Source organism: Diabrotica virgifera, chromosome 2, assembly GCF_917563875.1.
Source record: "Diabrotica virgifera virgifera chromosome 2, PGI_DIABVI_V3a".
In the NCBI taxonomy this organism is placed as follows: Eukaryota; Metazoa; Arthropoda; class Insecta; order Coleoptera; family Chrysomelidae; genus Diabrotica; species Diabrotica virgifera.
In genome coordinates this window covers 239,929,565-239,953,371 of record NC_065444.1, presented here as the reverse complement: position 1 = coordinate 239,953,371, position 23,807 = coordinate 239,929,565, and the positions used below count along the sequence as shown (strand labels likewise).

Below are 23,807 nucleotides of genomic sequence, written 5' to 3'. Positions count from 1 at the left end.
AAAATTTGAGGAAGTTGGATTTGCCTCTCCATCCTTTTATTGTTGTGTAGAAGCCAGTGGTTTAAGAGTGGAGAAAATATTTGTATGTAATAATAACGTTTTATATCTTGTCTTATTAATAAATAATGATTTTACCTTAACACAATGATTTATTTCGCCGTATGTAATATCACTTTATTTTCAAGAAATATTAACTTAACTCTAAATATACGTTTATCTCTGTGAAATATATTTCTTAACATTAAATACATTAATTATTAATAGTAAAATAATAATATTCCTTACTAAGAAATATTATTGCTCAGAAAGGATAGTTTTGTAATGTGTAGAAAATATATTTTTATGACTAATAAAATTAATTAACATCAAGTGTAATTTCTTTCTGATAAACGGGTTTGAAGTTTGCCAGAAAGTGATAGTTCAATCATGTTTAAGATATATTTCTTTGGCTATAGTAGAATTTATTTGAAATATTTTAGAAAATTATATCTTACATACAAAGATATATTTCTTAGGCAATATGCCAAGTCGATCTTTCTTAAATATTAATAAAGTTTCTTTATGTCAAGAATTTTTTTCTCTCGGTGCAGTGAAGCTCAGAAGCCTCAACTCTGAAGGAAATACAAACAATTCTGCCAATTTAAGGCAAACCATCGCAATGCAATAAACCCACCTCTGAGACGCAATTTAGCGACATCTCTCGTATTACGAGGAAAACAACGAAAAGCCCCAGATACAAAGTTTACTACCTTTTAAACAATTAGAATAATTGAAATAAAAATACAATAAACAATATTTTAAATTTAAGACTTTTCGCTAATAAACTGCTTTCTGGCTGCATCCCGTATCTCTAATTCATATTATGTTGAAAAATTCAAATATAGCGCAATACCGTGATAGTGGACGTATAAAAGTACATTAAAATGCATACTTTTGTTCACATAGAAAGCCTATGTTGTGAGAATAAGTCGCTAATAAATGCCGTTTGGTAGAAGAAACAGTACTGCCCTTATGTGTGCACGGTTTCTTAGAAAAGTAGTAAGAGCAAGTACAACAAATGAGTCAGCGCCTTCTTGCTACCCTCTCCTTCATTACCCATGCCTTTCGCTTCATGTCAGGCAAATACAATGGTCTCCAGGCTCATTTATATAAGATTAACAAACTTGCAATTTACATTTGTTGTGCTGCATACTCGCTTTAGTTGGAGTAAATGCTGCTAAAAGTTGAGTTGGGCCCGTTGGAACATTATCGTATTTTGGATTTGTTCAGTCAGTGTACAACTTTTTTTCAGCCTCTACTTACCGTTGGAAAGCTACGATCAAATACTTAAATGAAACTCAACTAAACGATCCCATTCGCCACGATCTAAACCTTGTCCTTAAAAGAACAAGCAGCACTAGATGGACGGCAAGAGCTGATGCAACAAAAGCTTTGTCTAAAGGTTACAACGCCTTCAAATCTGCTCTTCGTACTCTTGCTAAAGACCTTAATCAGAAAGCTGAAACAGTTCATGAGGCTAAGTGTTTGTTGAAAGAAATGTCAAAACAGAAAAATTCATAATGAATGAGTTGTGGGCAACAATTTTAGAACTCATCAACGCTGTCAGTAAATCATTACAGAGAAAACAGTTTAAACTTGAAACTGCAGTGCAGCTTCTAAAATGACTTTTAGAGTTCTTAAATTCCCAAAGAGATAAAATTTTGCTTACTACTAACACAAGGTTTGCGATCTACATATAATACTCTGAATATACCGACGAGAGTAAACAAACGCGAGCAAGAAAACTACATTTCGATGATGCTAATCCAATTAAGTTTTCCTACAGGGTGGAGAAAAGTTAAAGGTTGAAACGAATCTACCAATTTTGGATAAGCTAATTATTAAGCTGAGTCGTCAGTTGACAGCCTACGAGTCAGTAACTGAGTATTTGGTGTTTTGTGTGTTTTTCCAAAACTGAGTGATACTCAAATAAAGGAGTGCTTCAAAACTACATGAAAACTATACCTACTGATGATATTGAACTTGAAATTTAAGATGAACTACTGCAGTTCAAATATTTTATAGTCCATCTTCAGGACTTGTAGCGAAAACAATTTATTCCCGATTCATATTCTTTTTGGGTTATTTATGAGAACAAATTCAAATCAAAGTTTCGAAATTTGTCAGTAGTAGAAATGCAACAGGCGTACGGTCATTTTCAAAAATAAGAATTATTAAAAATTGTTACCGGCACAAAATAGACTTATCCTTCTATTCCACGAGCCGAAGGCGATTGTCGTTATTCATCAGAGTGAGCAATAGTCATTACATGTGAGTAGAATACTATACTTTTTCTACGACCTTCTTTGTTTTTCATTATTAGAAAAGTTATTATCTCTAAAATTAATCATTCGTTTATTGATAATTATAACAAAAAAAAAACTAAAATAATTTTTTATTGCAAAATTTTATAAATAACAGTATCTTGACTATTTCTTTGTTTTAATTGTGCAAGCAAGACGTTTTACAAAATGCAACAAAAATGTAAGTTCAAATCTACAAAATGTCCACTAATATATCTAATATCAAAGGAATAATGTTTGCAGCTTGAGGGGGTTTGGGAGTTATCTGAGCTTTGGGAGGGAAAAGACAAAAGTTTCTTAAGGGGCCTCGCGCCTCCTAGCTTGGGTTGCCTAGGGGCCTCAAGATTCTTAATCCGGCACTGGGTTACCCTTATGTACAAGTAACTAAAGTATTTTTATCTATATTTGGGTGCGATATGGAAAACTTATTAGTTCCTATAGGTTGTATTATTTTTATACAATTTGCAATTTATTTAAATTTTGCAATGTATTGTTTTTGTTTTATTTTATTATCGTTTCTTTTGTAGGTAATATTGACGATTTATGTATTTTCAGTAAACTGTATTTAATGTTGTTTTTTTTCTACTCTTTGTAAGCTTTGTCCATAAAATTGTAAAATTTTCAGTGACAATAACGTATATGGGTTATTCGCCAAAATAGACGGCAATTTCGAGGTAGAGAAATTTAATTTAAAACATGGTTTAGAATTAGTTCATTTTTAAATACTTTTTATAAAATGAGCTATTCAACTTAGCCATGATACAAGCAGAGATCATTTTTAAATATTTTCCGAAAAACGGAAATGTTGTGACTTCGGAGTTGACAAGTGTCCACGGTGTTGACGTAATTCTCTGTTAATTGAAATTTATGATCGTAACAATTAAATAAAAACTGGTATGTAATAAAACTATACAAAACACTTCCATTTTGATATAAAGTCCTACAGAAAAACATGAAAAATAGGTAAAAAATCAATTGCGTCGGAGTTGATTTAGACCGGCCTTCGTGTTGACAAAACTTTCCAATATGTAGCCGTGTCTTTTCCGTTAAACTTCAAAAATCTAATCTGCTTTTGAACACAATCCTGGCATATCCTTTCTACACATTCTTCTGTCTTTTCTCCATTTTCTTCATGTCAACATAATTATTTGTTATCCGCTTCCACACATGAGCTCCATGTTTTCACATAATGTGCCTACATAGACAGCAGATATCTCTTTTATCAACATTAGAGAAGACTACCCAAAAGGGTATATTCTTACAGAAATAAGCATATCTGCCTAAAAAATTACTTTCTTTCATAAAATCTTTATTTAACGATTTTGGGGGCTTTCGCCTTCATTTTTCCGTCGTACTCCAGTGTATACGAGCCATTTTCTATAAAAAGAAGATAATTACCAAACCGACCGAAACATCTTGAAAGCTTACCCAGTAACCCTTTTCCTATATCAGACTAAATTTAAATTGTATTTTTTTAGTTTAAGAATGATCATTCACACACTTTAAACAACTCAGAGGCACGTTCGTCAACTCCGAGGAACGACTGGGCTTCAGAGTTGATTGCTTCGGTGTTGATGATTTCATACATTTTTAATTCTACTTTCTACAAAATATTAAAAATAATTCCGCTTTATTCATCGTGTGTCAAAAAAACTTTATAGCGCATACTTAGAAGAAAAACATATTAAAAAATTAGCAATATTAAGCTTTTACGAAGGCTTCGATGTTGACTGTATAAAAACATACGCTTAGCTTAAGACACCTTGAAAAATTTTCTATCGCTTAACGATATTATCTTCGTCCACTTTCTTCCACAATTTGGGTTAGACTGAAGCGTTCCTCTCTTGTCAAGCTGCCTGCCATACAGTATAGTCCAGTTTGGCCTAAATTTTCATATATTTTCATGAGGCCTCGGTGTTGATGCACAAAGTTGGTTACAGTTTTTAGTAGTAGATTTTTATGGTTTAATTTTAAAAATGAAAATTATTAATTTGACAGTTTTAAATTGCATAAGTTTTTAATTAATTATTGATAAAATAATCTGCACTTTTCTAACTTTTCAGTGTGTAATACTATAAAACAGATCAAAAACCTAGGTGGGTTACAGCCTCGGAGTTGATATTTTGACATTAAAATTGCATAGAATGCTTGTAAAAATACTTTTTTTATTAATGTTAAGTGGCGTACATTCATCTATTGTATAACTTAACTTTGGCAACACAATTTGAAACACAGTATGTAAAGGACTTAAGAAAAAAGGGAATTACACAATTTGCCGCTTATTTTGGCGAATCACCCATATTTCTATACAAGCATTTTTGCTGCTTTTGATGAACATTTTTGTAGCATTATCGCATGTCAGTCGTGGACAAAGGCCCCACGACAAACTTCGATAGGGAGCCCCTGTGGGGCTAGCTACGCCACTAAGATACTGATAGAGATGATATCCTACAATATCGATATGCGCGTACTCCCGAAACTAGGCAGGAAATAAGATATAAGATAAAGGATATTGTACGATGAATTTAAAGAATTTAAATATCTAGGAACAACAGTCACAAATGACATCAAAATAGAGCGAGAAGTTGAAACGCGAATAATGGCAGGAAACAAATCCTTCTTTGCAATGCAACATCTAATGAAGTCAAAACTTCTTTCACGAGGTGCAAAAATCCAGATATATAAGACCATAATACGACCAGCAGTCGCGAATGGAAGCGAAACATGGACGCTAACAAAAAGAGAAGTAAATTCATTGCTGGTGTTGGAACGTAAAATCCTTCAACTGATATATGTATGGCCCTTGCAGAGACAGCGTGACAAACGAATGGAGGAGCAGATACAATAACAAGTTAGAGTCTCTATTCGGAAAGGGAAATCTAGTCAGTTATATAAAGGCCAAGAGACTCAGATGGGCAGGACATGTGATAAGCAGTAACGACAATCGCCTTATAAACACTGTGTTCTGGGAAAGGCCAGATGGAAAAAGATCTCTGGGACGGCCTAGAAAAAGGTGTAAAGATGCAGTCAAAGAAGGTTTGGAGAAAATGGGAATTAGTGGCACAGGATCGACAAATATGGAAGGCAATAGTAAACGCGGCAAAGACTCACGAATAGTTAGTTGTAACGCCATTGATAACGATGATGATGATGATGATGATATTGTAGATGGGGAAGACAGAGAAGACGTGAATGGAACAAATGGAATTGATTGACCCCCGGAGGGAGTGTAGCGGTCATCGTGATGTCGTATATTGTCTGTGTCCAAAAATCTCTGTCTCTCCTCATTTCTTTTGACTCATGCATAGGTCTTTTGCATTCTCCTGTAATTTGGTCGATCCATCTTATTGGACTCTTCCCCGTGATCTTCGGCCTTCTACATTTTCTTGGATATTGTCAATATAAAGATAAATTGTTTCTTTTTACCTTGTAAGTTCTCCATTGCTTTAAGAACAATCTTTGTCGTATTATGGTATAACAAAGACTGTCTTCGGTATATTGACAACTTTTGTTGCGCATTTTAGAGACTTCTAAATGACGGTGTCCCCATTTTTGACATCTTTTTTTAAATATTTAATTAGGTTAATTACGGAAACTTACCATTAACACAAAAGTTTTCATCGTATCAATAATGACAACGTGACATTAATATGTATTAGCTGCAAGCAACTAAATAGAGCAATAGATACGTCGAAAATATGGTGTTTCTGTTCGAATTGTAATCATTTTAAAAAGGATTCCGATGGAGCGTGTTGATGTGCGCTTTGCGAAATAGAAACATGTAATAGAAAAAGATAACAATTGAAGAGGGGATCAACGTAAAACAGCGAAATTTATCTCAAAATTTGTTATTTATGATCCTTAAGTTCAGGCCCGGCTTAAGGGCCGGGTAAACCTTGCGCTTGCCTGGGGCGCCGCGAATGTAAGGGCGCCAGAGGCGCCCTTGCATTCTCGGCTCCTCAGCTTTGTCGACCACCAACAGCGGGCGATCCACTAAGTTGGTGATCCACAGCTCTGAACAAACAACGTGTGGTGCATTTTCTTTTTATTTATCTTGGACACTTTTACTTTGGAAATAATGAAGAAAATTTTGATATTGCAGCCGCTATGGAACTGATAGCTTCTGTAAAGTCCTACTTTAAAGAAATAAGAAGTGACAAGGGGTTTGAAGAAATGCTTGTTGATACCCGAGAAGTAGCAGAAAGCCTTGAAGTTGAACCATTCTTCCCTTCTGATTCTGAACAACAAGTTCGACCAAGGAGAGTCAAGCGCCAATTTGATTATGAGGTACGAGATGAAGCAGTTGTGGATCTAAAAAAAAACTTCAGAAGTAAATTTTACCCCTAAATTTTGGACACAACAATCGCATCACTTGAAGAGAGATTTTCTCAGTTATCCACCTACAATGACACGTTTGGATTTCTTTACAAACTGAAAAGAGAAGACATCAATACTCTAATGACTAAATGTGCAGACCTGCAGATATCTCTAACTGATGGAGAGCATCGTGATGTTGAAGGACACCAGATGTATCAGGAACTCTTAGTGCTGAAAACAGTTCTATCCGACGATTGTGGAGATAAACCAAAGGACATTTTGAAATTTATTTCATCACATTCTTTAAGTGAGAACTTTCCAAACGTTTGTGTAGCTCTAAGAATTCTTCTTTCTCTTCCAGTAAGTTTTGCATCTGGAGAAAGAAGCTTTTCTAAACTTAAGTTAATTAAAAACTACTTAAGATCCACTATGTCCCAAGAACGTCTAGTAGGACTGGCACTTATGTCTATAGAATATGATGTATTACAACGACTTGATTTAAGCAACATCATTAAGGACTTTGCTGAAAAAAAGACTCGTAAAGTTGCCTTTGTAAACTAGACTTGCAATACTTAGAGAAGCCTAACAGACTAAATTACATCATTGACACCAGGCTATTGTTCATTGTTCTTTATATAATATTTTTAAATACAATGTAAATATACATTACGTCCAAACCGTGTCCAAAGTCTTATGTTTCTGTAACTGACACTGTGCAAAATATACAACGGTTATGTAAAACAAAATGGCGTTGATTTACTATCCAATTACATTTATATGGTATTACACACTTTTTGTGAGTGTCAAATTGACACCGTCTGTGTGTCATATGCACATACGGTGTCAATATAACACACAGTTGGTGTCCAAATTACACACAGACGGTATCAATATGAGACACACAAAAGGTGTTAACATCCTGTGATATCATGCTGTGTTGATTTAACACGAACATTTTTACAGTGGGGCTGTCAAAGATCTTAAAATGAGCAGTTACTCAAAAAGTGTTGCAAACTTAAAAACCAGCTGATTGTTGTTGTTTTTATAGCGGTTTTTACTAGGAGGGCGGGGGGCGACTCAAAGGATCCTTGCCCGGGTGAAAATTTCGTCTTGAGCCGGGCCTGCTTAAGTTAAAATAAACCCTATATTTATTGCCTATAGAGTGGCACGTTTTTTCCCGTGAATTGTCGGTAAAATTTAACAAAGGAATTTAACATACAAGTACTAATGCGTACGGAGCTAGGGCGCTGATACGATCAGTGGCGTGGTAATTTTGTGGTGTAACGACGTTGTGTTTTAATTTTTATCATTTTATGAATTAACCAGCCTACTAATATGATTAACGCCAACACTGGCGGTGAACCTTGAAAATCTTGGGGACATGACGCATGACGGTCCAACCAATTTTATCACAGAGTAATTATTTATTGTGTTTTCTTTTGTGTTCCTTTTCACTATTAAATATGTTCTACCTTTCTTTGCCGACGTTTAAATTGTTAAACTTGTGAAGCGCGCATCAACACACGTCGTTGGTCCGAACCTTTAGTTAACCAAACATTTCTAGCGTATTTCATGAGTAGAATTGATAAAACATTTAATAAAAAAGGTACTTAGACATACACACAGGGCACAGGGGAACAATAACATAGGGTGGCTCCCTCTAAAAGACCCTTACGTATATGACTTACAGAAGACATTAGAGGCAATTTGTTAGAAAGTGCCAAATGCGTACATCTGAAAATTTGATTTTTGTGCAAATTGAATATAAAATGCCTCCCTTGTGAATTGTAAGGATTTATCACCTACTGTGTGCTCTTGTATTCGATAGCTCAGTTCTCTCTAGAGTGATAAAAAAAGGTTTCTGGATAAAATTATCGACAGAGGGCATTTTAAGATGTTCGCTGATGTAGACAGTCCATTATTGGCTAAGAAACGCAAAAATTCGTCCAAAAAGAAGGCTCCAGAGAGACATTTTGAAAATAACTTCCAGGTGTACATGAATAAATAAGTCTTATATTGGTAAACCAATTTCCTACGGATTATTTTAAATAATATTTGTCGTTTTGCTCATTTTGATAATATAAGTAACTATAAAGAATGTATTTTAAGGAAGACCAAATGAGAGAATATCTGTAAGACGCGGACGGTCTAGAAAAAGGGCCAACTTTATTTTGAGCAAACTCGCTTAGTTTTGACGCTAGAAACTTTTTTAAAAAATAAAAATAAATCTTTTTTTAAACACTTTAACCCTCTTCTTGACAATGTAACAGATTTGTAACATTTTCATTTTAGGTCCTAGGTGAGTTCTAGGTGACTTGAGGCGCATTCTGTTACTCACATTTTATATTAATAACATAAAACTGTCCGTAAATGGCAATAGTTAACTTATATTTTTATTATTACCGATTTCTGACAACTTCTAATGGATGCCATCTGTCACCTGTTGCATTTTCGAGAAGGTTCTCCACTGTTTTTACAAACTTTTAATTTTTTATGAAAAATAGTGTATTTTTTATTATTTTGGTGCTTGTTTTACATAGTTCAATTATCCTATAAATAGAGAGTGTACGTTTTAGTTGTTTTTTTGTTTATTGAACTATCAAAAAACGTCGTCAGACATTTGTAACAAATGTGTTACATTGCCAAGTTACGGTTATATTTTTTTCTCAATGTAGATTTTTGATTTTTTTATCTCTGCAATATTTTTATGCAATTTTATTTGTTTTGCAGATAGATATGTTTAAAGACAGGGTAGACAAAATTATTTATATGTTTTATAAGTCAGGAATTACTTCATTTCATTGCACGAAATGTGAAGGGGTAGGTGACTTTATCTGAACGGCAAAGGAAACTGTTTTTACGCATATCATCACAAATAAGGAGTTACCTAAATTAGAAGGATTTTATTTAGAATATGATAATTATATTTTATAAATAAATAATTCTATTTTAAAATTACAATTTTTTTTATTTAAAAAAAAAATATTTTTCTAAAATTGAATGAGGGAGGGGGTGTTATGGCGCGAGAGCACTCACATGAACTCAGATATAAGAAATTTGAACTTTGTTCTGAGAAATCGGTTCACACCTTAGAAAATGCATGGTCCATCAGTGATAATAAGGTGTATGGGTATTCTTGGTAATGTAACAAATTTGTAACAAATTCAAATTTGGCACTTAGGAATAAATTAAAAATGAAATATCTATTTCATAAACTTTTCAATAATTCTAGAAGGGCATTAATAGAGAGAAAACAGAGTTTTCACAATTTTTTATCGTTTATGTTTGCCAAGAAAAGGGTTAAAAAAGATTTAATAAGTTTCTCCCGAAAATTGCTTAATCTGTTGCTTATTTCACGTTGAAATACTCGATTTGGAATTTGACGAATAAGAACGTATTTTTCAGGAGCTACAATTTTTTGCTTTTACTAGGTTTATAGGCTTCATGAGCATAAAATTTTGTCCGTGTTTTTTTGCAATATTTTAGTTAGGAATATTTTTTTCGATAAAATACTTACTTTTTGAGTTATTTACGAAAAACCGCCTGAAAACGTGTTTTCTTTTTTGTTAAAAAATACACATTTTCACTCACAAATAACTCGAAAAGTATTAACTTAGTTAAAAAAAACTCTATAGAACAAAACATACTTAGAATTAGTCAATTTATCGATATCCGGACTAATCCTGAACGTATCTTTTTTCACCACCGAGAAGGGGTAGCTGGCACCCCCAAGTAAAAGTAACTAACGGCACAAGTTCAATTTTGAAGTGGAGGGTAAGTAGAACCTAAATCCAAATTTTCATGCAATTTGCAGTTGCCCCTGAAAATTACATTCCAAAACGGTTATTTACTAGGCTATAAGGGGGTAGGTGCAAAATTTCGGCTCCAATGCTTTTTAAATGCATCGATTTTTTTATCCTGAGAAAGCTACTAGGTATTTTTGAAAATTTTAAACGCAGAATGAAAGGTTACGTTATTACCGAGAATCGAAAGATCGAAAACTTCTATAATGCTTATTTTAATAAGTTACAGGGATGAACAAAAAGAGAAAATTGAGTGTGATTTTTGTTTATTCTTAGGGACTTTCGGCCCTCGGTAATAATGTAATCTTTTATTCTGCGTTTAAATTTTTCAAAAATATTAATTAGTTTTCTCATGATTCGAAAAAAAATTAATGCGTCTAAAAAGCATTGGAGCTGAAAGTTTGTGCCTAATGACAATGTCCGTACCAATAGAAACGCAAAACAAAATTCAGTCGGTATATTTCTAAGCGTCTTTTTGGGAGTATAATAAATCCCTCGCCTACTTTAATTCTAATAAACTAGTAAATTGGTAAATATGTAAATAATTGGTATGAACAGGTGGGCATAGTGATAACATTTTGAGGGAATTATTTATCCATCTGCCGATGATCACATATTTGTAATATAGTAATATGCGATATGTCAATATGTTTCGGTGAACATTAAAAGTGTATCAGCTGCTTAATTATCAGTAGTTAAATGGTATCAACTTTCCAAGTAAGTAGGTACCTAATTATACATTTAAAAAATATGTAAGGAAGCCAGCTACAAATAACAAATTTGTACAGCTACAAATAACATATTTGTACGAAGGTAGTACTTGTAAAGTAAAATAAATAAAAGTACAAACTATCAAGAATAAAACAAAACAGAAGCTTTAGCGATATTTGAAAGGTCTTTCACAATTTGTAACATGTATAAAACCCTATAACCGCACAACAAAATAAGGCAGCAGACATGGAGGATCCTATAGAAAACCAACCAAGAGAGGTTAACAAAATTCAAACATATGCCCAAATAGCATATATCTATCTATATATCTATAAGCGATGTTCCTAGTGCCTCTGCCGCTTCTCGCATTTCGACCACCATCGTTTTCTGTCCATCCATTCATCTTCTTTGGTAGCTCTATCTCTCATTATGTGCCGTACATTTTCTTCCCGGGCAACTGAAGACCTTCCCCTTCGTCTTCTTTGTTGTGGTATGTAATTTAAAGCTTTCTTTGGCCATATATCTTCATTCGTTCGTTTCACGTGACCATACCACACTAGTTGTCTCGTTTCTATCTACACTGGAATATACAGTATTTCTTCTAATATCTTTATTCCTGGTGTGATATTTTTTGGATATACCACACGCTGTCCTTAAATAATGCATTTCTACTACTTCTATTTTTTTATTATTTTTTTTTTTTCATGACTTGCCAAACTTCTGCTCCATAAATCATAATGGGCTCTACCAAGGTTAGATAGATTGTTAATTTCGTTTTTTGTCTAATATCTTTAGGCCATAATAGAGAGCTTAGAATGTTTACCGCTTTTTTCTCTGCTACCTTCTGTTTTCGATGTCTATTTTGGTAGTGCCTTCTTTAGATATTATAGATCCGAGATATTTATATTCCTTACATGTTTTTGTGGTTCTAATTTGGATCTTCTTTATCATCCCCTATTTTAAGATACTCTGTCTTTGACATATTCACATTGAGGCCCCATTTTTCATATTCTTTCTTTAGTTTTCTAAGCATGTAGTTAATGTCTTCCTCATCATTCGTTACGACTACCTGACCATCTGCGAAAAACAAAGTTGCTAGACATTTACTACCGCCTATGTATATTCCCATTTCGGATACTTGTTTCCTCCACTGCTCTAGCGATTATTGAATATATACTTTAAATAAGGTCCAACAACAACATCCTTGTTTAAGCCCCTTTGTTATTGGAAATGATTCAGATATAAAGTTTCCGTCTTTAACGACACTTCTTGCATTTTTGTATATATTTGCGATAGCATCCACATACTCCCTACTGAGACCTACTTTCGTCAATGTTTGAAACAGTTTTTTCAAAGGTAGCGTATAGTATGCCTTCTCTAATTCTACAAACAATAGGTGGGTAGATATATTTCTTGCCTTTCGTTTTTCGATTACCAGCTGCAGAACGAATATATTATCAGTGCACGATCTTTCTGCACGAAATCCATTTTGTGGTCCGTATTTGACCAACTCAATTGGGATGTCTCCAGATCTTACTGCTTTACCGTTTTTCCATCTTTTGAGGGCATCGCTTAACTCTCCGGTTGTTATCTTAATTATTTGTGTATGTTCGGTTATTTCTTGCATTTCGATCTCTTGGAATTTACATATATCTTCTGTCAATAAAACCTCATAATGGTGTTTCCACTGTTTCAGATGTATTAACTTTATGTTAGATTTTTTCTTTCCTTCCCACGTCTTGTTCCACCCATATACCTATCCATCTCTGCAGATCTTCGATCCCACATCTCATTTTTACTTTTTACTATTTCTCTTTTTACATCTCGATTTAATTTTTTATATCCCTTGTGATCTTCCTCCTTTCTCGTTTAGATCCCATCCATTTCTGATAAGTAGTTTTCTTCTTGTTTACTAACGTTTGCATATTCTTCGACCACGATTCTTGATTTTTTGTTTTATGTTTTTCTTTATACCCCAAAACTTCACTTGCAGTCTCATAAAGGTATGTTTTAAGTTTTCCAAATATGTAGCATCTAATGATCCAAAACGAGTAGCAGAGAATGATCCTAATTCGATATCAAACATGCTATATATTATACTAATAAAATGTATACAGGGTGTTTCATTGGGAAAGTAGCATACGTTAACTGCAGAAAGAGGACACTTAGGCGTTCTCAAAAATACCATACTTAATGGGTCTTACTCCATTAATAACAAAGATACTGAGTGTTTTATCTATTTTGCCATTTTCTTAATTGGTTCATAACTTTTTAACCACACTGTATATTTATTTTATATTTGGCACGCAAATATCGTTTAAGGTGTACAAAAAATTATATTATTTACAATTGTAAAAAATCCAGGTCCGGATAAAAAAAAATTGGAAAAATATTCCAACCCAAAAACAACACCCTGTACATTAAATTTTTTTAAATGGATTTTTCAGTTGAAAAGAGGATGAAAAACTAAATTTAGTAGTATACTTTGAATTTTTGGCAAAATGATTTTTCTGGTCAAATTTTGAATTTAATTTCTGAAATTATGTGAATTTCGAGAGCTCTAAGTAGAAAAAATTGAAATACAGCTTAAAACTTGTCAACCGCACTATATATTCATTTTTTATTTAACAAGCGAATATTCTTTTAGGTGTCCAATCAATTAATTTATTTACAAATAAAAAAAATCCAGGTCCGGATTAAAAAATATTGTATAAATGTTCCGACCCAAAAAACACCCTGTATATTACCTTTTTTTAAAATGGATTCTGCATTTGAAAAAAGGCTGAAAACTAAATTTAGTGGTATACTTTGAATTTTTGGCAAAATAATTTTTCTGGTAAAATTTTGAATTTGAATTCTGAAATTATGTGAATTGCGAAGCTCAAAGTAAAAAAAATAAAATATGATTTAATTTTAATTAATACCATTATTTAATCTAAATTGGTAAAATATTAACATTTTGACACATAACAATAATTTTTGATGGTGGTAATTTTGAATAAGTACTTTAGTTTTGAATAGTTATGCCGCACATTTTCTCTGTTTTGTTATAATTTTTAGATACTTTGTTGATTAAAGTGATGTATTCTTTATTGACTCTTTATTATTTATTCATTATTTACAGATGAATATTCGCCATAAACTATTTGTCACAGATAATAAAAAAAACACTGAAATGTTTTAACATTTTACCAATTTAGATTAAATAATGGTATTAATTAAAATTAAGTCGCATTTTAATTTTTTATACTTAGAGCTCTCGCAATTTACATAATTTCAGAATTCAAATTCAAAATTTTATCAGAAAAATCACTTTGCCGAAAATTTAAAGTATACCACTAAATTTAGTTTTTCATCCTCTTTTCAAATGCAAAATCCGTTTTAAAAAAAAATTAATATACAGGGTGTTTTTTTGGGTCGGAACATTTTTACAATATTTTTTAATCCAGACCTGGATTTTTTATAATTGTAAATAAAATAATTGATTGGACACCTAAAAGAATATTCGCGTGTTAAACATAAAATAAATATACAGTGCGGTTAACAAGTTGTAAGTTGTATTTAATTTTTTTTCTACTTAGAGCTCTCGCAATTCACATACATAATTTCAGAATTCAAATTCAAAATTTAACCAGAAAAATGATTTTGCTGAAAATTCAACGTACACCACTAAATTTAGTTTTTCATTCTCTTTTCAAATAAAAAATCCATTTTAAAAAATTTAATATACAGGGTGTTTTTGGGGTCGGAACATTTTTACAATATTTTTTAATCCATACCTGGATTTTTTATAATTGTAAATAAAATAATTGATTGGACACCTAAAAGAATGTTCGCGTGTTAAATATAAAATAAATATACAGTACGGATAACAAGTTGTAAGTTGTATTTAATTTTTTTTTACTTAGAGCTCTCGCAATTCACATAATTTCAGAAATCAAATTCAAAATTTGACCAGAAAAATCATTTTGCCGAAAATTCAAGGTATACCACTAAATTTAGTTTTTCATCCTCTTTTCAACTAAAAAATCTATTTAAAACAAATTAATGTACAGGGTACATTATGTTGTTTTTGGGTCGGGACATTTTTCTAATATTTTTTAATCCGGGCCTGGATTTTTTACATTTGCAAATAAATTAATTTATTGTACACCTTAAAGGATATTTGCGTGCCAAATATAAAATAAATATAAGGTGTGGTTAAAAAGTTATGAACCAAATAAAAAAATGGCAAAATAGGTAAAACACCCAGTATCTCTGTTATTAATGGACCCATGGACCCAATAAGTATGGTATTTTTGAGACCGCCTAAGTGTCCTCTTTCTACAGTTAACGTATGTTACTTTCCCAATGAAACACCCTGTATACTAATGAAAATAAAAACAATCAAGAAGAATTCTGAAGAGTTGAGAATATTACATTAGAACGACGCAAATGGCCGTCATGATTATAGAGCTGATCATGTAGCTCCTCTGATGTGGTCTGGGGAGACTTAAACGTACGTAAGGGGATGATTGATCATTTCTGAACCGAAATGAAACATAGCTGTCTTTCATTGTGTCAATTTACTCATATTGCGAGCACACGGAACCAAACTTTGTTGGAATTTTTTCCTATACGAATGGACGCAATGTTACTGCATATTGTAGAGTCCCGTTCGTCTCCTTTATTCGTCATCTGCTTGCCTTATAATATGTAAAAGACATAGATTAAGGATGTACCCAGAAATTGGTTCCACGAGAAAGGTTTTGTTAGCTAGTGTTAACAAAATGAATTAGGGATACAGAATGGGTGGCCGAACCATGAGAATACTTTGCTACGCAGATGATGCTATGTTAATAGCCAAAAACTAAAATGACTTACAACGCTTACTACAAAAATTTCAAATAACCGCCGAAAAGTATAACCTGAGACTATCAATAAAGAAAACCTATTCGATGGTAATATCCAAGAACCCAATTAGATGTAAATAAGCAGTGGACGACCATTATAATCGAACAGGTAATGGATTGTAGATACTTGGGTGTGGAAATATCTAGCGACAGGCATCTGTGGCAAGAAACAAAACAGAAGGTAACGAAAGCAGCGAGAATGTCTGGTTTCCTGAGGGATATAATCCTAAAAATGCGAGTGGCACAAAGGTGCATGGAAAGATCGATTCTCGGCGTGACAAAAAAAGACAAAATAAGGAACCAAGACTTAAGGAAAAGAACAGGTATCAATGATGTCGTTGAACGTATAGCCAAGCTGAAATGGAATTGGGCAGGCCACATGGCGCGACTGATACACTCAATATGGACCAGAAAACTAATTGAATGGCGCCCAAGAGAAGATAAACGCAGCAGAGGACGACCACCAAGACGCTGGATGGACGACATTAACCGAATATCCAAGAAATAGCAACAAGAAGCACAGAGCCGTGAAGAGTGGCGAAGAATGGGAGAGACCTATGTCCAGCAGTGGACAGAAGAGGTTGCATGATGATGATGATAATCTGGAGGAATAAATATATATGAGCACTGAAAGCAAAGTCCGCATTTATAAGACATGTGTTAGGCCCGTACTCATACGCAGCTGAGACAAGGACCGAGACAACAAAGACCAAACAAACAATGAGAACAACAAAGATGAAAACAGAGATAGGATATGAAACGAAGCCACAATGAGAGAGCTAGGTGTTCAAGATCTAGTGATATGGACAAGAGCACGACGACGCACGTGGAGAGACCACGTAGATTGGATAGAAGTTACCGCCCAAAAATTAGAAGATACCTTTTTTGTCCAGAATAATAAAAAAACGTTAAACTAATTTGTCCAGACCGAAAAAATTAATTTTTAGAATTTGTTTAAAAAAAATTGTTTAAATATATTAGGATCACCTTTAACATGGGCGATCTCTTGAACCTTATCAGGGGGTAAATGTATAACGTCAATTTAAATTTGGACAGGAAAACTAGCGTTCACAGAAAATAATAGCCGCAACAATAAATTATTAATTGGGAATATTTAAGTAGGACAGTACATAAAGTATATCAGGTTAAGGACGTAGGCGCAAAATTTCGGCTCCAACGCTTTTTAAACGAATTATTTTTTTTTCGAATCCTGAAAAAACTAATGAATTAATTGAAAAATTTAAACGCAGAATCAAATATTACATTATTACCGAGAGTCGAAAGTCCCTTAAAATAAACAAAAAGTTTTTGTTTGCATGAGATATTTGAAATTAAAAATCACACTAAATTTTCTCTTTCTTTTTCACTCCTGAAACTTATTAGAATAAACATTATAGAAGTTTTCAGGGACTTTCGGCCCTCGGTAATAGTAATAACGTAATCTTTGATTCTGCGTTTAAAATTTTCAAAAATACTTATTAGTTTTCTCACTTATTTTTGATTCGAAAAAAATGAATGCATTTAAAAAGCGTTGCAGCCGAAATTTCGAGCCTATCCCCTTAAATATAAAATACTGGTTAATGACAGAATTAGGCTCATTGTTATTTTAATAAAAGTTTAAAAAAATGTAGGAGCCCTAAACGTTTTGTAGAGAATACGTTAATTATAGACGAATTTGAAACGTAGAATAGTACAAGATAAATCGAAAAACTTCAAATAGAGAAAAAAGATAAAAATTTTGGAGAAAAATTAGTGCTAATATTGAAGGAAAATGGACAATAATATTATAGCATTAGCAGTTGTTAAGTTGAGCTTATTATTAACATTGTGTACGCTAAAATTACTGTTTGGATTATCTATATATGTATATATTTAAAAATTCGTTAAAAATTCAATTTTTAAGAAGATAATTTGGGTAATATATAAAACAAACAAAGTTTAAAATGGACTTACGGAAATGCCGGCAAAACATAAAGCAACAAACAAAACCGTGACACTTTCCATTTTATGTTTGTCAATAACGGCGGACAATTAGTAACTAGACGTTAAACACGCCGCGCCGCGCTCGAACACGGGGCTCCATTATTAGAGGGGGCGAGTGGGGCATCTCATAATTGCAAGCATCACGTTTCGCATAAGATTAGTAGACATAATATCATCGGTATCAAGGTTGAGGTATTACATTGTTTGTATTGTACCTAATAGGAATGACCAGTTTGTTACGAGACCAACAATGGTGGTGGTGGTAGGGAGTGGTAATGGTACCTATCTATATAATCTAATTGATTCAATAAAATTGTGTTTTCACTAGGGAAGTTTTGGGGTAGTTCCGATTTCTTTCATTAAATATGGATTTTGGACTGCTGAATCCGAATATGAGGTTTGCGGACAAAATTTCTTGCCGGAACATTAAATAAATCGTGAAAAAAGCGAAAAATTTCAGCTTTTTTCCGCTTTTTTGCTCAAATTTCGAAAACTATTAACTTTTAGTAAATGGTCTGTTAACAGAAATTAAAGTACTTAAAATTATCTACAAATATCAATATTTACTTTTTTTTCAGACGAACGGTTCGGCCTAAAGTACAAGTTGAAAATTGCCAATTTTTAAGGGTCTGGCAAAACCCACTTTTTACATTCCAAAACTTCATTTTTTATTAGAATGCTGTTATTTTATAAATTTCTCCTAGTTTTCTGTACAAATGATAAATGTTAGTTCATAGATATGGTATGTCTCTTGTGACAGCTTCCATTAGTCTATTCCGTCCTAAGAGGCAGGGAATGTCTCTGCTTTTCCCTTAGAGTTAGAGCCACAGAAGATCAGGCACAGATGGAGTCACAGTTTCAGTTGGTGTGAACATTTCCTTCGGATCTGTTATCTTGATTTCTGATAAACATTGAGGTTTTGTCCTTTTAAAATGAATTAGTTGAACAGCTCCCTGACTTCCATAAACCTCAGGCGCGGGTTTCTATTTTATCCGAGGAATGGATTGCTTAGGAGCTACTGCATGTTTTGGTGCAATACAAGAAATGCCACATATGACGTGAAAAGTGTGGTATTCGTCGATTTTATGTACGTTAAAATCAGCGTTATCGTACACCTGCTGTGTAAAGCACTGCAGGTCAATTTTCTGCGGATAGCCTACGAATGCTGACACTTCCAGGCGAACAGCTTCTGTATAGGATGAACAAAACCCCAAAGAGAAGACTACATCAACTTATTTTCTTGAGCCGTACTTTTTGTAGAGTAAACGACCAACCCTGCAAGGAATGGTGAGACCAACTATCTGGTATCTGGCCTTACTGCCGCTACAGGACTTTGAGCAAGCGCGTTGCTTATCTGGAAGTGTCAGCAATCGCAGGCGATCCGCAGAAAATTGTCCAGCCGTGCTTTACACAACAGGTGTACGAGAATGCTGATTTTAACCCTTTCTATGCCAGACCTTAATTTGCATGTTGGTTCCTCAATCCCAAAGGTTTTTTCATGCTTAGGTATTGCCTTATATATACGTCGCATATAAATAAACAAATAAATGACAAAAACATGTTTTTAATGAGTTTGTTTAACCAACTAAAACGTTTGTTTTCTTTTCAAAAGTGCTCATCAGAGAGCAAAACCAACTTGAAAAAATGTAACTAACTTCAAAAAAAAAATAATGTAATGTAAATCAACATTAAAAGTTTTCTTTTGTGTGGTACTCCTCAAAACATGACATTACGCAAAGGCCGACTCCGCATCTTGCACACATGTATCTCGATCCGCTTCTTTTTTCTGGTCTTTTCTGTAGCTACAAACGCTTCACCTTCTAGCAGCTACCTATAAGCGTTGCCACCAGTGCTACAATATAGCATATATCTAAAATATGTGAACAAATATATACGGCAATGGGTCCGCATGACCTGTCTTAGGTGCCAACATTTTGAGGCTTTTGGAACAATAATCTAACATTTTCGGACATATTTCTACGACATTGGGACACCAATGAGTCTAAAATTTTATAAGCAACACATATTTTCGGCTTCGGTAAATTGAGACCATAACACCTTGAACGTATATATACGGCGGCTGGGAATACAGACCCACTTTTTCAAAAACATATATATGCAGCGTTGGGACAGAAAGGGTTAACGTATATACAATCGACGGATACCACACTTTTTACGTCATGGGTAGCATTTCTTGTATTGCATCAAAACATGGAATAGTTCCTAACCAATCCATTCCTCGGCTAAAAACTAAATCCTCACCTGAGGTTTATGGAAGTCAGAGAGCTGTTCAGCTAATACATTCTGAAAGGACAAAACCTCAAGGTTTATCAGAAATCAAGATCCGAAGGGAATGTTCACACCAACTGAAACTGTGACTCCATCTGTCTGCTCTGTGGCTCTAAGGGAAAAGCAGAGATATTCTCGGTACTTTAGGATGGAATGGATTCATGGAAGCTGTGAGTAGAGACATACCATATTTATATTATGAACTAACATTTATTATTTGTACAGAAAACTAGGAGAAATTTATCAAATGACAGGATTCTAATAAAAACTAAAGTTTTGGAATGTAAAAAGTGGGTTTTGCCGAGACCGTTAAAAATTGGCAATTTTCAACTTGCACTTTAGACCGAATGGTTCGTCTGAAAAAAAAAGTAAATAGTGATATTTATAGATAATTTTAACTACTTTGATTTCTGTTAACAGACCATTTACTAAAAGTTAATAGTTTTCGAGATTTAAGCAAATCAGCGGAAAAAAGCTGAAATTTTTCGCTTTGTTCGCGCTTTTTTCAATGTTCCAGCAAGAAATTTTGTCCGCAAACCTCATATTTGGATTCAGCAGCCCAAAATCCATATATAATGAAAGAAATCAGAACTACCCCAAAACTTTCCCACTAGGGGGTTCGTAGAGTACAAATTAACTGAATCAAATAGAGAAAAAACGTTTTGCATTACGTTAATTATTGGATTAAATTAAAAAGGTAAATTAGAAATAATTAGTTAATCATCGGATAATAACCTGGTCATAGGATATGGGATAAGGTGTTAAAATTGGTGGTTTTTAATGTTTGTTAACTTTATTATTTGATAATATGAAAAAATAACATAATTAAATAGATAAATAGTTTTAAGTGTAGGTTACATTTAGAATCAAAATATGAATGTTAAATAAGAAAAGTAAGTTAAAACATCATAAAGATCGCGTGTACATAAATAGTGATCTGACATTAAAAAAAGGAAATACAGAAAGAAATAGTTAGAATAGCAAAGAAAGTAAAGGAAAATAGACAAAAATAGGCTATAAGAAGTTGATCGTGAATGATAAAAAAAGGATATGGGATGAAGAAAAACAACAATTAAACGAAAATACCAGAGTAAAATTGACAAAAAACTAGTAGAAGAAAAACAACTAAGGAGTTGATATCGAAACTAGCAACAACGGACTCAACTTTGTACACGCTGTGCTTTGCGGATGACCAGGTGATCATCGCAGAGGACTCTGAAGATCTTAGTTACATGATGCGAAATATGTTATTTATCGATTTTAAACAGGCATACAACCTGAAGGATGCTATATAAGGCAATGAGAACATTAAAAATACCAGAATAGCTTGTAAAGCTAATAGACAAGGCGAAAACGGCGAGTTCGTTGAGAAAAATATTCCCATGAGATTATTTTGCATAATTACATTCGTGAGACATCCCAGAATAAGGTACAAGAAGTCGCCCACGTGAAAAGTGGGCCAATTTTTTTTAACAATTTTTTTTAATCAAATTGCAAAAATCAATATTTTTGGCCCGGACAATTTTTTTGTAGGTTTTTTGGACCATTTTGGATAAAAAAGGTCTCTTATAATTTTTCTGTTGATCGTTTTCGAGTTATAAGCAATTTAAAATTGAAAAAAAACGAAAAATGGCGTTGTTTAAGGCTTAATAACTCGGTTAAAAGTTATTATTATGAAAGTCAGAAATCAAAGTTTAATGCCCCCCCCCCTGCAAGATCTTGAAGAAATTTTTGTCATTATTTTATTACTAAGCTGTTATTTTTAAGTAATAATATTGAGCGCCATGCACGTGGTAGCCGGCCGTAAATGTGAGTGCAAGTAAGATACACAATTGGACTGCCTGAGTGGCATCTCTCTCGCACTCAGCATTTACAGCCGGCTACCACGTGCATGGCGCTCAATATTATTACTTAAAAATAACAGCTTAGTAATACAATATTGACAAAAATTTCTTCAGGATGTTGTGGGGGGGCATTAAACTTTGATTTAATCACTTTCTGACTTTCATAATAATAACGTTTAACCGAGTTATTAAGCCTTGAAAATCGCCATTTTTCGTTTTTTTTCAATTTTAAATTGCTTATAACTCGAAAACGAACAACTTTAGAAAGAAATTATAACAGAACTTTTTTATCCAGAATGGTCCAAACAAACCTACAAAAAAATTGCCCGGGCCAAAAATATTGACTTTTTCAATTAGATTAAAAAAATTTGGCCCACTTTTCACGTGGGCGACTTCTTGAGCCTTATTCTGGGATGTCTCACGAATGTAACTATGCAAAAAAATCTCATGGGAATATTTTTCCCAACGAACCCGCCGTCTTCGCCTTGTCTATAATGAAAATTGCGTTCAGGAACACGAGAAATGTGGTAACAATGGAAATAGCTATTTGTATAACAAGGGAGGAAAGTGCTACTTTTCCTCCCGAGAATGAAGTTTACTGCCCGACGCGTAGCGGAGGGCAGTAATCATTCAAGGGAGGAAAAGGCACTTTGCTCCCATGTTATTCATATTATGGTTTTTCCACCTTCCTCAAATTAATAACAAGTAATTTTTTATTTTTACTTAATTTATTTATGTAACTAACCAACAAAATTTATTAAAACTAAAACTAACAAGTAGGTACAATATAACTGCCAACTGTCAAATATAAGTCAAATTATTAATGTAAACATTGTTAAATCAAAATAACAATTTACTGTTTTTTACCATTCTGCAAAATACAGGGTGTTTTATAAATAAACGTTAAAATGTATAGATACTTACGTAATAGAAAATAGATATTGTACAGGGCGTCAATAAGTTATATTCATGAATGAAATACCATGACGTCACTAATACTTTTCCTCCTTAGGGAGGAAAAATATTTTCCTCCCTAGGGAGGAAAAGTACAACTTTGCTCCCTACAATCAGGTCCGGAAAAGTATACTTTCGGTGGAGGTAGGTGGAAAAAACGTTTTCAAGACAGTTCGCAGTTAATAGAGGTCTAAAAATCAGCAACGAATTTATTGAACCTATACTAAATTTACAATCACGATGCAGTAGAAATGAACAAACCGAGACACTTTAAATGCTACAAGGAGCACTCCCAAATCATAATTTACAATGTATATACATTTTAAATCCCAGATCATGATTTTCAAAGTATATACATACATTGTAAATTATGATTCGGGAGTGCTCCTAGTAGCAGTTAACGTGTCTTATTTTGTTTATTTCTACTGCATCTTGATTGTAAATTTAGTATAGTACTGGAACAATTCTTAAGAAGTTCAAAAATGAGCACAAACAGGTCTATTTCCAATAGCAAGGAACAGTGAATAGCATATGCGGATGATGTGGTGATACTAGCGAGAACGAAGACACCTCTAAAAAGTATTCCAGAAATTTTAAGAAAAAGCGAAAAGATACTGACTAACAATAAACCAAACAAAAACACAGTATATGGAAATGAAAGGAGGCATAACA

At 33.4% G+C, this 23,807-nt stretch overlaps 1 protein-coding gene across 1 annotated transcript in view; it reads right to left on the bottom strand.

Annotated features, from left to right (window-relative positions):
• Positions 1-18,261, bottom strand: part of LOC114331672 (GILT-like protein 1) — a 54,294-nt gene extending 36,033 nt beyond the window's left edge. Inside the window, exon 1 of the mRNA XM_028281292.2 lies at positions 18,019-18,261. Coding sequence (XP_028137093.1) covers positions 18,019-18,069 — 51 coding nt within the window. The 5' untranslated portion in view covers positions 18,070-18,261. The remainder of the gene's footprint in view (positions 1-18,018) is intronic.
• Positions 18,262-23,807: the final 5,546 nt, after the last annotated feature.